This window comes from Schistocerca americana, chromosome 5 (assembly GCF_021461395.2).
Source record: "Schistocerca americana isolate TAMUIC-IGC-003095 chromosome 5, iqSchAmer2.1, whole genome shotgun sequence".
Classification (NCBI taxonomy): Eukaryota; Metazoa; Arthropoda; class Insecta; order Orthoptera; family Acrididae; genus Schistocerca; species Schistocerca americana.
In genome coordinates, this window is record NC_060123.1 from 664892887 (window position 1) to 664909048 (window position 16162).

General features: G+C 39.6%; 1 protein-coding gene across 1 annotated transcript in view; it reads right to left on the bottom strand.

Annotated features, from left to right (window-relative positions):
- The window catches only part of LOC124616620, a 175493-nt gene that overhangs the window by 4841 nt on the left and 154490 nt on the right, over positions 1-16162 (bottom strand). Inside the window, exon 3 of the mRNA XM_047144944.1 lies at positions 9340-9397. Coding sequence (XP_047000900.1) covers positions 9340-9397 — 58 coding nt within the window. The remainder of the gene's footprint in view (positions 1-9339; positions 9398-16162) is intronic.

Sequence of the window (16162 nt, forward strand, 5' to 3'; positions counted from 1 at the left end):
TCTAGCTAATTTCTGAAAATCTTTATTTAATTCAAACATAGCTGATCTATCTCCCTTGATTTTTGCTTTCCTTCGTTCTTCTGCAACTTGAAGTGCCTCAACTGATAGCCATCTAGCCTTTTTACTGTTCCTTTCCTTGGGAATGTGTTTCTCTGCGGCCTCCTTGACAGTATTAGCTACTTCTGTCCACATCTCTTGCGAGCTTTTGTCCTCCAGCTGTAATACATTAAATCTGTTTTGTACCTCTACAGCATAGTCGGAGGGTATAGAGTTAAGGTCGTATCTGCAAGTTGGGATACTTTTTGCTACATTCTGAAGTTTCAGCCGAAATTTTGCAATCAGGAGCTCATGATCTGATCTGCAGTCAGCCCCAGGTCTTGTTGTAGCTGACTGAACCGTGCTCTTCCACCTCTGATTACAAAGTATGTAATCAATTTGGTTCCGGTGTTGGCCATCTGGCGAAGTCCAGGTATATAGGCGTCGTTTTGGTAGTTGAAATAGTGCATTAGTAATTATCAATGAATTTTCTTGGCAGAATTCTAGGAGACTCTGTCCAGCTTCATTTGTTGTACCAAGACCATGTTTCCCTGTTATACCTTCTACAGCTTCATTTCCCACTTTTGCATTCCAATCTCCAACTATGAAGACGATATCCTTTTTTGGTGTTGACAGTAGTAATTCTTGTAAATCTCCATAGAACTGGTCAATAATTTCCTTTTCAGCATCGGTTGTTGGTGCATAAACTTGAATTACTGTGATGTTGGGGGGCTGACCTTGAAGTCTGATGGACATCATTCTATCATTTTTATATTTGCATCCCATCACAGCTTTTCTCACTTTATCAGTAACTATGAAGGCTACTCCATTACTTCTGTTGTTATCGTGCCCAGAATAATACACCATATGGCCATCCGAAGCAAATTCTCCCATGCCAGTCCACCTCATTTCACTTATTCCCAATATGTCGATGTTAATTTTCTCCATTTCTCTTTTCACTATGTCTAGTTTTCCTTGATACATGGATCTTACATTCCATGTTCCTATGCAGTGCTTCTCTTTGCACCATCTTACTCTTCGTGAAGCTCCTCTCAACCTGGTTCCCCCCCGGAGATCCGATCGAGGAACTTGAAACTCCGGAACATTTTGAGCTGAGCGAAGCCATGGGGTTTTCTTGGGATAGTTCAGTGGTGGTTTCCCGTTGCCTTCCACTGTCCTCCAACTCCTATCTGCTCACCGACTCAGTTTCCCGCTGGGGTTGGTTACCCAACCTTCCGCTGAGTTGCTCGGCTTAACAGGGGCACCACGTGTAGGTAGGAAGTTGGAGAATTGAGGTGACAGAGGCTGTGAGAACTCTCTTGCTGAGTTCTTGTAATCGCGTATCACCCCCATTTTATGCCAGAGTCTCATGATGTCTGCAGAGATCCCCCCAGGTCATTTCCTGTTTTTTCTCACCTCCCACCTAACTGTTGCTTGAAGGTTTCTTGGGGAAAGGCAGCCCATTCTTCACAGAGTGCTGCACTGAGGAAAGGTATCAATGACAGTCAGTGAAGCCTGGCACCTACAGTGGATCCTGATGCAGTCTGGAATTCCTGTGTGATGGTCTGGATAGATGTCTGCCTATTACACGTTACGAGCCTCTTCAACTTTCTGCGGTCTCTGTCAGTCAACAGATGATGTCGGCCTGTACACTTTTGTGCTGTACGTGTCCCTTCATGTTTCCACTTCACTATCAGATTGGAAACAGTGGACCTAGGGATGTTTAGGAGTGTGGAAATCTCACGTACAGATATATGACACAAGTGACACCTAATCACCTGACCACGTTCAATGTCCATGAGTTCCGAGGAGTGCCCCATTCTGCTCTCTCACGATGTCTAATGACTACTGAGATCGCTGATATGGAGTACCTGACAGTAGGTGGCAGCACAATGCATCTAATATGATAAACATATGTTTTTTGGGGTGTCCGGATACTCTTGATCGCATAGTGTAGAGTAATATCAGTGACAGCAGACGGAAGTAGGATTTGTTATAAACAGGAAAGTAGGACAGAGAGTGAGTCACTGTGGGCATTTCTGTGATAGGTTTCTTGTCATCAGAAATGACAGCAAACCAACACCAAGAGTTATAGCTGTGGTATACACGCAATGTTACAATCAGAAGATGACGAGGCAGAGAAAACACATGACAATACTGAACAGACAATTCAGTATGTAAAGGGAGATGATAAACTAACAATCAAAGGATACTGGAATGCAGTAGTAAAAGAAGTTATAGAAGTTGAGTAATGGGAGATTATATACTTGGTAGAACGAGTGGGAGAGCAACAGTAGATATTGAGTTCTGCAACAAATGGCAGTTAGTAATTGTGAATATGTTGTTCAAAACTCACAAGAGGAGGAGGTGTAGTTGGAAAAGTCCTGGAGATAAAGGGAGATTCCAGCTGGATTACATCATTGTCAAACAAAGATTTTGCAATCAGATATTGGATTGTAAAGCACGCCCATGGGCAGATGTACACTATGATCACAATTTAGTAATGATGAAGATTACACTGAAGGTTATGAGAATCATTTGGAACAATCAATGACGAAAGACATGGGCCACTAAAGTAAGTAAGTATATTTAAAGAGACCTTGATGTTAATGAGATGTTAAATACAGTTAATAAGATGCATTTGAAACTATCTATGGTTGCAGATTTTGTGGTAAATACCATAGTAGGCAGATCAGTTGAAGAAAAATTGACATATGTAAAAAGGGCAATGACAAATGTTGGACACACAAACATACACACAACAAATGTAATGGCCAAGAATCCTCAGGTAGCAGAAAAAATACTTCAATTGATCAATGAAAGAAGGAAATACAAAAATGTTCATGGGAAGCCAGGAATACAGCAATGTGTCACTTAGGAATGAGATAAATATGAAGTGCAGAAAAGGAAAAGAGAAATGGCTGCACATAAAAGTAAACAAATAGAAAAAGTAATCTTGGGAGGACCATAGAGAAAAGTTGGAATAATGTTTGATGAAGTTACAAGCAAGGCAGCAACATTTAAGAATGCAATGGGAATTCCACTGTTAAATGCAGAGGAGAGTAGATATGTGGAAAGAATATACTAAAGGCCTCAACAAAGGAGAGGGGTTGTCTGGTGCCATGACAGAAGAAGAAATGAGAGTCGAAAGGAGAGACATATTGAGTCCAGTATTAGAGTCAGAGCTTAGTAGAGCTTTGGAAGAGCTGCAAACAAATAAGGCACAAGGAATAGATAACATACTTTCAGAACTTTTAAAATTATTGGGGCAAACAGCAATATAATGACTGCTCAAGTTGGTATCCAGAATCTATGAGACTGGAAATACACCACCAGACATTTGGTAAAAGAACATCCACACAATCCTGAAAGCAGCAAGGGCAGATAAGTGTGAGAACTGTTGCCCAGTCAGCCCAACATCTCATGCATTCAAGCTGCTGGCAAGAACAATATACAGAACAATGGGAAAAACAGAGGACCTGTTAGATCACAATCAAGTTTGGCTTTTGGATTTTGCAAGAGAGAGGCAGTTCTGACAGTGCATTTGATAATGGAAGCAAGACTTAAAAAATATCAAGATATGTTCATAGGATTTGTCAACACAGAAAAAGCATTTGACAATGTAAAACGGTGCAAGATGTTCAAAATCCTGAGAAAAACAGGGGTATGCTATGGTGGAAGACGGATAATATGCAATATGCACATGAATCTATTGAGTACAATAAGAATGGAAGACCAAGAATGTAAGTGCTCAGACTAAGAAGGGTGTGAGACAGGAATGCAGTCTTTCACTGCTATTTTTTAATCTATACAATGAAGTAGCGATGATGGAAATACAGAAAAGTTAAAGAGTGATTAGAAATCAGGATGAAAACATGTCAATGATAAGATTTGCTGATGATACTGCTGTTCTCAGCAGAAGAAAATGAAAAATGGGAAGGCTCTAGGGGCAGACCAAATCCCAGCATGGAAAAGTCTGGGAGAATAGGGAACTGATATTCTCTGGGATCTCATGCAGAAGATCTGGAAAGGAGAAAGAACGTCGCATGCATGGAGAAACAGTATATTGGTTCCCATATACAAGGGGAAAGTGGATATCCAAAACTGTGGCAATTATAGAGGGATGAAACAGACGTCCCACACAATGAAGATCTGGGAAAGGATAATGGAGAAGAGGTTGCATCTAGAAACTGGAGTATATGAAGAACAGTTTGCATTTTTGCCGGGAAGAGGAACAACTGACGCAATATTTACACTAAGGCAACTGATGGAGAGGCACAGAGAAGTACAAACCGAACTGCACATGGCCTTTATCGATCTTGAGAAGACAAATGACAGAGTGCCGAGGCAAGTGATATGGAGATGTCTGAGAAGTAAACGCCTGCCCAAAAACTATATCAGTGTGATAGAAGACACGTAGGAAGGTGCAATGACACAAGTCAGGAGCAGTGCAGGTGCAACAAAGGCATTTCCAGTGAGAGTAGGTCTACATCAGGGATCTGCTCTCAGCCCATATCTCTTTGACCTTGTCATGGATCTACTAGTCAAAGATGTGAAAAAAGAGGCACCATGATGTTTGCTGAAGATGTTGTAATCTGTGAACCCACCCAGGAGGCACTTCAAGACAAGCTTGAACAGTGGAGAAAAGCTCTAGAGGAAAGGGGAATGAGAATTAGCAGGATGAAAACAGAGTATATGGGTACAAAGGATGCCAAAGATCTATATATTAACCTGCAAGGAGAACAACTGATGCTGGTCAAGAAATTAAAATACTAGGCTCTTATATGCAAAGTGATGGAGGACTGGAGGCCGAAATACAGCACAGGATAAATAGTGGATGGATGAACTGGAGGAAACTGAGCGGAGTACTGTGTGATAAGAAGGTTAGCTGCAGAATAAAAGGAAAGCTTTACAAGTCTGTGGCAAGGCCTGTGATGCTGTATAGGGCAGAAACTTGGCCAATTACAAAACCCCAAGAGAAAAATATGGAAGTGGCAGAAATGATAATGTTAAGGTGGATGAGTGGGGTGACACAAAAAGATAGACTAAGGAAAGAGTACATCAGGGGAACAGTGAAAGTGGGGCCCACAGGGAAGAAGATCCAAGAAAGTAGGCTAAGATGGTATGGACACGTGCAGAGAAGAGTGGAGTACTACTTGGGGAGAAGAATTGAAGACCCAGAAATCGAAGGGCCAAGGAGAAGAGGAAGACCGCAATTGAGATGGAAAGGCAAGATAGCAGGGGAATTATGGGCGAAAGGATGGCTCAAAGAAGAAGCATTGGATAGGCATTTACAGGAGAGAAGGATCCAGAAAAGCAATGCTGACCCGACATGACGTGGGAAAAGGCTGAGATGATGACGATGATGATGATGATGATGATGACTGCTGTTCTCAGTGAAAGTGAAGAAGAATTACAGGACCTGTTAATGGCATGAACCATATAATGACTGCAGAATATGGACTGAGAGTAAACTGAAGAAAGACAAAAGTAGCTAGGAGTAACAGAAATCAGCTTAGTGATGAACTTAACATCAAACTGGTGAACATGAAATCAGTGAATGTAAGGAATTCCATTACCTCAGATGCAAAATAACACATGGTGGGTGAAGTATAGAGGATATAAAAAGTAGCGCAGGATAGGCAAATATGGCATCCATGGACAAAACAAGTCTATTAGTATCATACATAACCGTTAATTTGAGAAAGGAATTTCTTAGAATGTATGTTTTGAGCACAGCATTGTGTGGTAGTGAATCAGGGACTGTGGGAAAACTGGATATAAGAGAATCTGAGTGTTTTGGGATGAGGTGCTGTAGGAGGACATTGAAAATTAGGTGGACTAAGATAAGAAACAAGGATTATGTGGAGAACACATAAGATTAAGAATGAGGATGTTCTCCGCAGAATTTGTGAAGAATGGAACGTATGGAAAACGCTCAGTAGAAGATGGAACAAGATGATAGGTACTTGTATTTTATTTGTCTCATAACATACATTTGTAGATCATCTGATCATGCTGTACAGGAGACATGTCAATTTTTGCCTTATGATATACATAATTACATAACTAATTTTTACCAGAACAGGTTGATATTGGACATAGCAATATTATTAAATTGTTTTTCTTATGATGCACCAGTACCTTATCTTTATATATCTATACAATATTATACACAATGTTATAATATTAAACAGTCCGACTACTCAAATGATGGCCATAGTAATATTATTAAATTTTTTTTCTTATGATGTAACAGTGCATTATCTTTATATATGCATGCAGTATTATACACAATGCTATTTTTGATTGTTTAGTTCTAAATTGTGTAAACAAGGATTTTGAAAAGTTAAGTTTAAGGCCATTTTGTTGAAATAATGTATCTAGGTTGCTGAGTGTGTTTATAACACCATTCCGGAACTTCTCAAACATTTTGCTTTTCAAAGAGTTCTGAAATATCATCAGCAAACATAACTGGCTGGGCAGTCATCAGAGAATATCTTTCAAGGTATTAGAAGGGAGATATATAGGGTACAAACTAAGCCAGAGATTAGAATACATTCAACAAATTGTTGAGATGATATGATTAATTGGTCACCATTGTAGCAGCCTATACGTAAATCTGCATGACCAATCATAGAAACTGCCTTCATTATCATTTCATGATTTACGAAGTCCAGTTACAATTTGTTGTAAATCAGCTATGTCAAATTTAAAGTAAAACTTTTATTCATTTCATTTTCTTTATCAATATATCTTGTCTTTCCTCATAATATTGCTGCTTTTGTCAGTTCCATTACTAAACTTTTTTGATGCTTAACTCTGAACCAGAGCAGAAATATTATAATATAGAAAACATTAGAAAACTAGACAAGTATTTCCTGAAAGTGAACTGAAAACAAGTGACACAAAATACTGTGTGTTTTAGATTTAATTTTTAAGATAAGTTGTCATTTTACAAGAAGTAATGTGTAAGTAATGAAGTGGGCTTTCAAATCTGACATTACCATGTTTTACAAATACAGTAAACAGCAGTTTCCAGTAAAAACACGCGAATTTTAAATTATCCATGTTTTCAGTTGTTAGTGCATTCACAGGTCTGTATTAACTTGGATAATTGAGTACTTGCTGTATATAGAGTGAAAGTAATAAAAATAAGTAAAGGCAATGCTACACCATACATTGGAGGAACTGAATAGTAAATGGGCTCATAAACAAAAAGTTGCACCATTTGAATATTCATTCTGCTTCAGAGTACACAGGAGCATCCTAGACTGACAAGATGGGTAATAGTACCTGTGCATGTGCATGTGTACACTGTGTGACAAAAGTCATGGGACAGTGATTTGCACATATACAGACAGTGGTAACATTGCATAAATGAGATATAAAAGGCCAGTGCATTGGCAGAGCTGTCATTTGTGCTCACGAGATTCATGCAAAAAGGTTTCAGACATGATTACGGCTACACAATGGGAATTAACAGAATTTGTATGCACAATGGTAGCTGGCGCTTGACACGTGAGACATCCTGTTTCAGAAATTGTTAAGGAATTCAGTACTCTGAGATCCACACTGACAAGAGAATACTATCACCACAGACAACGTAGTGGCCAATGGCTTCACTTAATGACTGAGAGCAGCAGCGTTTGTGTAGAGTTGTCACTGCTAATAGACAAGCAACAATGCTGAATGTATCCGTTAGGACAGTGCAGTGAAATTTAGTGTTAACGGGCTATGGCAGCAGAGACCGATGTGAGTGCTTTTGCTAACAGCACGACTTTGCCTGCAGCGTCTCTCCTGTGCTCGTGACCATGTCGGTTGGAGCCTAGATGACTGGAAACTGTGGCCTGGTCAGATGAGCCCAGATTTCAGTTGGTAAGAGCTGATCGTTAGGTTTGAGTGAGGTACAGACCCCATGAGGCCATGGACCCAAGTTGTCAACAAGGCACTCTAGTTTCATAACAGTGTGGGCTGGGTCCTCTGGTCCAACTGAACTGATCACTGACTGGAAATGATTATGTTCAAGCTATACACTTCTGACATCATTAGTGTGGGGGCAACCTGTAGTTTTATGAAAACTGAATAAATTTTCAACTGTCAAGATCGCTAAAAGTCATTTATCAATACAGATGATAAGTTTTGGCAATTTTCTGTTGCCATCTTCAGATCAGAAGGTGGAAACAGAGAATTGCCAAAACTGGTCATCTATATGAATAAATGATTTTAGCTATTTTGGCAGTTGAAAGTATTTAGTGTTCATATGTTCAGCTACTTGGAGACTGTTGGCAGTCATTCAAGAGCATGATATTCCCAAATATGTCACCAGGCCACAATTGTTCATGATTGTTTTGAAAAACATTCTGCACAATCAGAGTGAATGATTTGGCCACCCAAATCGCTTGACGTAAATCCCATTGAACGTTTATGGAACATAACTGATAGGTCAGTTTGTGCACAAAATCTTGCACTGGCAACACTTTTGCAATTATGGATGGCTACAGAGGCAGCATCGCTCAATATTCCTGAAGGGGACTTCCAAAGGCTTTTTCAGTCCATGCTACGTCGAACTGCTGCATTACGCCAGGCAAAATGAAGTCCAACACAATATTAGATGGTATACCATGACTTTTGTTACACCAACATGTGTGTGTGTGTGTGTGTGTGTGTGTGTGTGTGTGTGTGTGTGTGTGTGTGTGTGTGTGTGTGCATGCATGTGTGTGTGTGTGTGTGTGTGTGTCTGTGTGTGTGTGTGTTTTTGTGTACATGCATGTGCATGTTTTTTAATTGTTCATATTTCTGTTATGAGTTTCCATTATTGTAGTAATATTTTTCTTTACGGTCTAGCATTAAGGCACTTGGAAGCTACGAAAGCATAGTATTACAAATGGAAGTTCCCATGTTACAAGTAGCATGATGATGAAAGAACTCAGAATATGGGCATATGTCCTGTTCTCTCAGACATGTGTGATAATTGTAGCTTCACACAAATTTTAACATTAGTGAGTAATTATTTTAATCATGCTTGCTAACATGTGAACACAAGGACCTCTGTAACTAGTCACAATGTTCTAAAAATGTGTATATAGCTTCTGACGTCTTAGATGCAGATAAACTTCCTAGAATTGGAAGGGAGGATTTGTTGAAGCTGATCATAAGAAGTACCTAAGTTAGGAAAGGGAGAATAATTCAAAGATTCATTCAAATACACTAAAGTAATTTTCATCAGCTCTCGAGGAGTGTGAATGTTTTAACTTTCTATTACTTTGAGAAGCTGTAATGGTTTATATGTGATATACTCACTGTACTCACATACTCCTGAGAGGCAGCAACCGTCACAGCAGGCGTAATCATCAGCACACTACAAAACAATGTTATTATTAGCACGTACACACCATTGTAAATAGTTTATTGGTTAAATTATAATAGATAATAGAATTAACAGTACTTCCATTAATAAATGATGCACTTGTGGTAGGAAATCTATTAACACTGACAGTAACCATACAGTTCATTCTACATTTTATTTAATCTCTAATATAATTTTCTACTGAGTGTGTGCAAATACAGAAACATATTGGTCCTCATCTGAGAGATACATCATACAACATGGATCATGCAGCACAAAAGGAATAGATAAATATTTCAAATAAAAGTTGTAAACAGAGCTAACAGACATCCCTCTTTAACTGGGACCCTCCCAGTTTGAGGAATTAGTTTCTTCATCCCAGTCAGTTCTTCACTTTGTCACAATTATGTGATAAAATTTCAAACTTGCTCAACATTAAAATGAAAATAGTCAGTGCTATGCTCTGACTGTCTAATACACAATGCAATACACTATTCTAGGATACACCATGATACATCAATATTTTACCTACAATTTTTTCTACACCTACACTTATAACTTGCATATCTTTTGATCACATTCATATATTTATCGATACAAAATGTACATACAAATTATGTCAATACTAAAACGATGGTAACTCAAGACTGTTGCACAAATTATTTATTTATACAGTTTGCTCTTTTGGAATTTTCATAGTTATTACCATCATTGTTGGCTATTGAAATGTTTGTAAGGGATCAGAGGAATGTGCAACATGAATGAACTAATTGAGTTAATGCTTAAAGCGGTGTTGTGCATTTGGTGGAATTTATTTCGCCTAAGGCTTTGGCCAGAGTTGTTATAACACAGTAAAAATTTAAATTTCATGTGGCATTGTTGGCTGAGATATCACACAGGTTGGGTTCACCCACCTGTTGGAGAGCATACTCTCCTTCTGCTTACACTGGCCCCTTTCCTTGTGGAGACGGAGCAAGGTGGCACAGTGGTTACCACACTAGACTCACATTCAGGAGGATGACAATCCAATTCTCATCCTGTCATCCAGATTTAGGTTTCCTGTGATTTCCCCAAAATGTTGATCTTGCTCTTCTGAAGGGGCATCGTCGACTTACGTCCCCATACTCCCAAATCTGAGCTTGTGCTCTCTCACCAATGACCTCATTGTGGATGGGATGTTAAACACTATAACCTTTGAAACTTCCTGGCAGATTAAAGCTGTGTGCCCGGCCAAGACTCGAACTCGGGACCTTTGCCTTTCGCGGGCAAGTGCTCTCCCATCTGAGCTACCGTAGCACAACTCATGCCTGGTCCTCACTGCTTTACTTCTGCCAGTATCTCATCTCCTACCTTCCAAACTTTACAGAAGCTCTCCACGAACCTTGCAGAACTAGCACTCCTGAAAGAAAGGATAGAGCACTTGCCCGCGAAAGGCAAAGGTCCCGAGTTCGGGTCTCAGTCGGGCACACAGTTTTTATCTGCCAGGAAGTTTCATATCAGCGCACACTCCGCTGCAGAGTGAAAATCTCATTCTGGAAACATCCTCCAGGCTGTGGCTAAGCCTTGTCTCCACAGTATCCTTTCTTTCAGGAGTGCTAGTTCTGCAAGGTTCCTTTTTTAGTTCACCTCCGTACCACTAGGGGCGCTGCTATCGGTCAGTGTTGCCACAGTCTAACGTAACAGTCGCGACACTCACTGGTGTAAAAGTTGTTGCCGTTCGACAGATGGAGCGACACTAGCGCTCCAAGCGGCAGGTAAGGTGAACGTCAGACGCGTCGTAAGCATAATGTTTGTTTGCATCCATTTCCTACGTCATTTCCGAATTTTTTGAGTTATTTTCTTGCCTCCAAGGCTTTGTTTAGTATCAGAAGGCATATATCCTTCTAAAAATGATTCTAAAATAAGCGCAAGTACGGACAAAAACCATTAATAGAGTGGCAAACTACTACACATTCGTGAAGAAACACTTGTGACATTGGACAGAATTGCAGCTTACCACGTTGATATCAAAAGAATATAAAAATACAGTTTCACATGTAAGAAGCACAGACATGTATCTCTACATGCAAAAGCGATCGACAGCTCGTTTATCGTTCTGTAGGCCTACTGTGTTTCTCATTGTCGCCTGTTGCCACAAGTACGACCTACATCTTTATATTATTCTAAGTGGGACATGCAACTGCCAAATAGTGGGAGAAATATGCTGAAAACATTATAATGATTTGATTACATTACCTATCACGAAAAACAAAATATTTGATTAATTTTCAAACAATCTGTCAGTGAACAAGGTACTAACAAAATAATGTCATCACATGAAAGAAGCAACGAAAATTAAGTGACTAACAACAGAAGTGAATGAAATACATACCAAAGAAATCAGCAGCCAAATGAGCCAACCTCTTCAGCTTCTTATTTGCTTTCTTGTTGTTAGAAACTAAGTCTTAATTCCAATATTTGAGCCGGTAAACGAGTCTCACTTTAACAAATATCTTGATCAACAGCAGCTTAGTTTCTTCACAACATCCAGGAGGAAAACTTGGGATAGCCATCAACAAGTCCACATATAATTCACCACAGTTTTTCTTGTGAGAATGTTCATCAAAAACTGAAGCCATCTGATTTTCACAATCCCTCAAAAATAAACAAACATTTTCACTGCAAATAACCAAGTTTCCAAATTTGTCTTCATAGCTTTTGAAATGGCAATAAAAACTGTCGAATCTTTGTGTTAGTTTCCTCTTCATCGTCAGTTGAGGTGGCTTATTTGTAATGTCAAACAGTGTGGGTACTGCATTCCACACGAGTTTGTTATTGTCTGCGTTCATGAACTGGTTTTGTTCGAAATGTGCCGGCCGGAGTGGCCTTGCGGTTCTAGGCGCTACAGTCTGGAGCCGAGCGGCCGCTATGGTCGCAGGTTCGAATCCTGCCTCGGGCATGGATGTGTCTGATGTCCTTAGGTTAGTTAGGTTTAATTAGTTCTAAGTTCTAGGCGACTGATGACCTCAGAAGTTAAGTCGCATAGTGCTCAGAGCCATTTGGACCATTTTTTTGTTCGAAATGTAGCGAACAAAACCTAATATTATTATACAGGTAAACTGGGTCTTTCTTCATAAGGTCTTCTCGTCTGCTATTAACTAGCCATTTTCTGCTCCTAAAACGAAACATTCATCATTTATACACATATAGTTTGCAAGTGAGTCCTGACGATAGAGTTTAGTAACATGATGGTATATACCTCTCAGGATCCTTAGGAAACCTAAAAAAAAGACAGCTGTGGTGTCTTCTTCCTGTTGTTGCTGCAATTTATTACAAACGCTCCCGATGGTAAAAACCATTGTATAAATCAAAATAAACAATCACTATTCGCTTTCACGATCGCGCCGAACTCACAGTTTAACCTACCGGCCGCTTGGGGCGCTGCTGACGCTGTAGGCAACAAAATCGGGGCGAAGAGTCGCGACTGTTACGTTAGACTGTGGTGTTGCCCTCTTTTAACACGGGAGTTGAGCTTCTCTTTTCTTGTTGTTCTGTGGTAAATGCTCCTCCATTCAATCGCAGCAATTTAAACTGTCGCTTAGGTTACTGCCTGACCACACACTCTAAAGGTGCCTCGTTTTCAGAAATAAAGAGCCAAATATTTGCGAAAAGGAAGAATATGAATTATATTGTTGATCGTTTCAGTCACAGCAATTTTAAGCTGTCCTCTACGGCCTCTGCCTAACCTCATACTCGGAAATTGCTAAATATTTATTTCATCCTTCGTTCTCAAATAAGACTGAATGTAAATAACAGCCAACAAACATTGCTGAACGTACTTGTATTACATTCATGAGAAACTAACAGAACGTGTTAACAATGAAAACATGAAAAAAATTACATGTAACGGGATGCAAACCAACAACTTTCGGCTCCAGAAACTACGAGATCATTCATTACACTAGCACTTTACGGTGCGAAGTTAAAACTCCGATTTTGGTTATCATATTGTACCTTGAAGGTTTGTATTGCTGATACGTTATTGACATTTAATGTTAATGCTGATATGTTTGCGATAAATTTTCAATGATGCATTACTCTGAAACGGCATACTGGGGAGTGTCTCCCGACAGTACGCACTTGGCTGTTTTGATGTTTGGCTGCCGGAAGTCACGTGACTTGGCTGCGAGGACGGTTTTCATGCAGTTTCAACCGTGAAGACTGAAGGAATTAGTTAAGCTTGAAGTAATTTCTATCTTATCTTTTAGTCCTTCATGTTCAATAAACAGAATAGTATAAAAGTTCCGCAGTAGGCCCATATTGAAATTTACGTAATTGATATATGTGCGTACAGATACGCCGAAATATTCAGTCGATTAGTGTCGGTTTTTTTTCTGTGGATCTTAGTTGTTATAACGAAATGTGCGTTAAATATGGAAAATAAATGTGGTTAAAAACTTAACACAAGGCTATTCTGCTCGTAAGTTTGCTACCTCGGTTTATTTCGCATTCACATGTAGGGGGACCAAACCAGGGAATATGAAGTATTTTTAATATTTTGGACGACGAAAAGCGGCTTTTAAGTAGCCACAGTATAGTTCCAGCCCTGTTGAGAACCTGCATAAGGAATGCTGTATGGTGAAAAAAGATCATGGCTACACCTGAACAGTCATTAGCTTCCAGCAAAATAAAAAAAACTTCCGTAAACATTACAACTTGACAGCTGAAAAGCTTGAAAGTGTTTACTCTGAGCTTAGATATACTGTAATGGATAATGCTACATGGCCCAAAAATACTGTGATCTATCGTTCTATCGTTTTTTTATTCCAGTGAAATAATCTTTTCTGTGACAAACCGAAAGAAGAATTAAGTGTAAACGGATCACATACTGCTCAGAAAGTTACTCCCATAATCGCAAGCAGTGCCTGTGTCTTAGAACTAAGTGTGTTATCACTCTTTATAGAAGTGAAGCCAATTTTACTGTGTCTGTGTAAACATTGGTTATCAGCATAATAAACATCAACTTGAATGGCGTCTTCGAACAGGATGCCTCGTCACGTGAGACCAACTTCCGGTCAGTAAACGTCAAAACAGCCAAGTGCGTACTGTCGGGAGACACTCCCCGGCAATACTGCAATTTATAAAACAAGTGAAACAAGTGTGTTTCATTCGTAATTTGTAAATTATTGACGATAATAACTCATTCCTAGGAGAACACTCTTCTATAAAAGCATTAACTGTAAAAAAAATCATTACTTGCCATTTTATGATAGCAATAGTTATAATAAACCATTCCAAGAACGTGTTTTTGTAAACCTCCGGTATGCGCGCATGAAATCTTGGTAGAGGTCTGTATCGAATGCTAGTACCGAAAGTCGATCACGCAGTCTTCGATATTATAACACCAAAATGACGTCACGTTTGCGGGAATTGTTGTGAAATGAACCTTACCTGGATTCTGTGGATTTCTATAAATTACTTGGCTGTATGATTAAATCGGAGAGCAACAGACTTTTGCCGCTAACATAAAAATATTTCTGGAAAGAGAGGGAGATGAACTGTATCGTTATGCGTTAAGAGAATGGAAACGATAAGACTATAATATAAAATAACGTAGTTGGCAAAACTAAGTTCCAAATGACTAGCTGTTTCTGTTTAGTTACAAGAGTAACTGTTCAATTTTATCATTAACCACAACTGGGAAAGCAAACTGAAGTCTTTTATTCATTTGTTGACTATCCACACTAGGGTGAGGAAGCTAAGTCGTAACACAAATAAATAAATAAATAAACAACCCTTGTATCTCCCCAACCGTGATAGATACAAAGATGCCGTTTGGACAGTGAATTGCAGTGACAGAGGCTACTTGAATGCATCACATTTTATGTTTGTGCTATTTTTTATTACAGAGATATGAGGCCATCTTTGCTTTTTCAAAAATGGAACCCTACGTTAAATTTTAGCGTAAATCGAAGGGCTTAAAAAGACCCTTTCAAATATGTGTATATCATAATATTTAGGCGAATACGTTTTGAGATACAGATATGTTCTCGCATCGTGTTTGTCCTCCGAAGTGGCGTTATCCAGTGCGACCTTTCCTGTTGACCACTGAGGAACTTAACAGGGAAGGCGTTGTTTCCCTGCTTCTCGATAACCCCGCAAGGTGACATACGAGGTAGTTGAAGAGAAGGGTATAAATGTGCTGCTGGGGTAATGAGACATCGCATTTCTGTAACAGTTTCTTGGAGCAGACATGTACACCAACGAAAAAAAGTTAGGTATGCTTGTAGTGTATGGTGAAAGCAGAAGAAATGCTGTTAGAGCAATAAAGCGATATGGAGAGCTGTATCCTCATGGTGAGCGTCCTACGCGCCAGCTTCTTGCACGTATTGGCAAGAAACTACTTGAATCAGGATCATGGAACGCCATACAGAGGACAAGGCAGAAAACAGCAACTGGCGAGGTACATGAAGAGGGCGTTCTAGCGTTGGCGCATAACGACCCTACTGTTTCGTCGCGACATATCGCCTCGGAATGTGGTATAAGTCAGAGAAGTGTTCTATGCATATTGCACCGGCTTAGATTTCACCCGTTTCACCTCTCATTACATCAAACACTCTCCGGTGTGGATTTCGAACGGCGCCAGGAATTTTGCCGGTTTGCTCTGCAGTGCCTACAAGATGAATGACTCTGAGCACTATGGGACTCAACTGCTGAGGTCATTAGTCCCCTAGAACTTAGAACTAGTTAAACCCAACTAACCTAAGGACATCACAAACATCCATGCCCGAGGCAGGA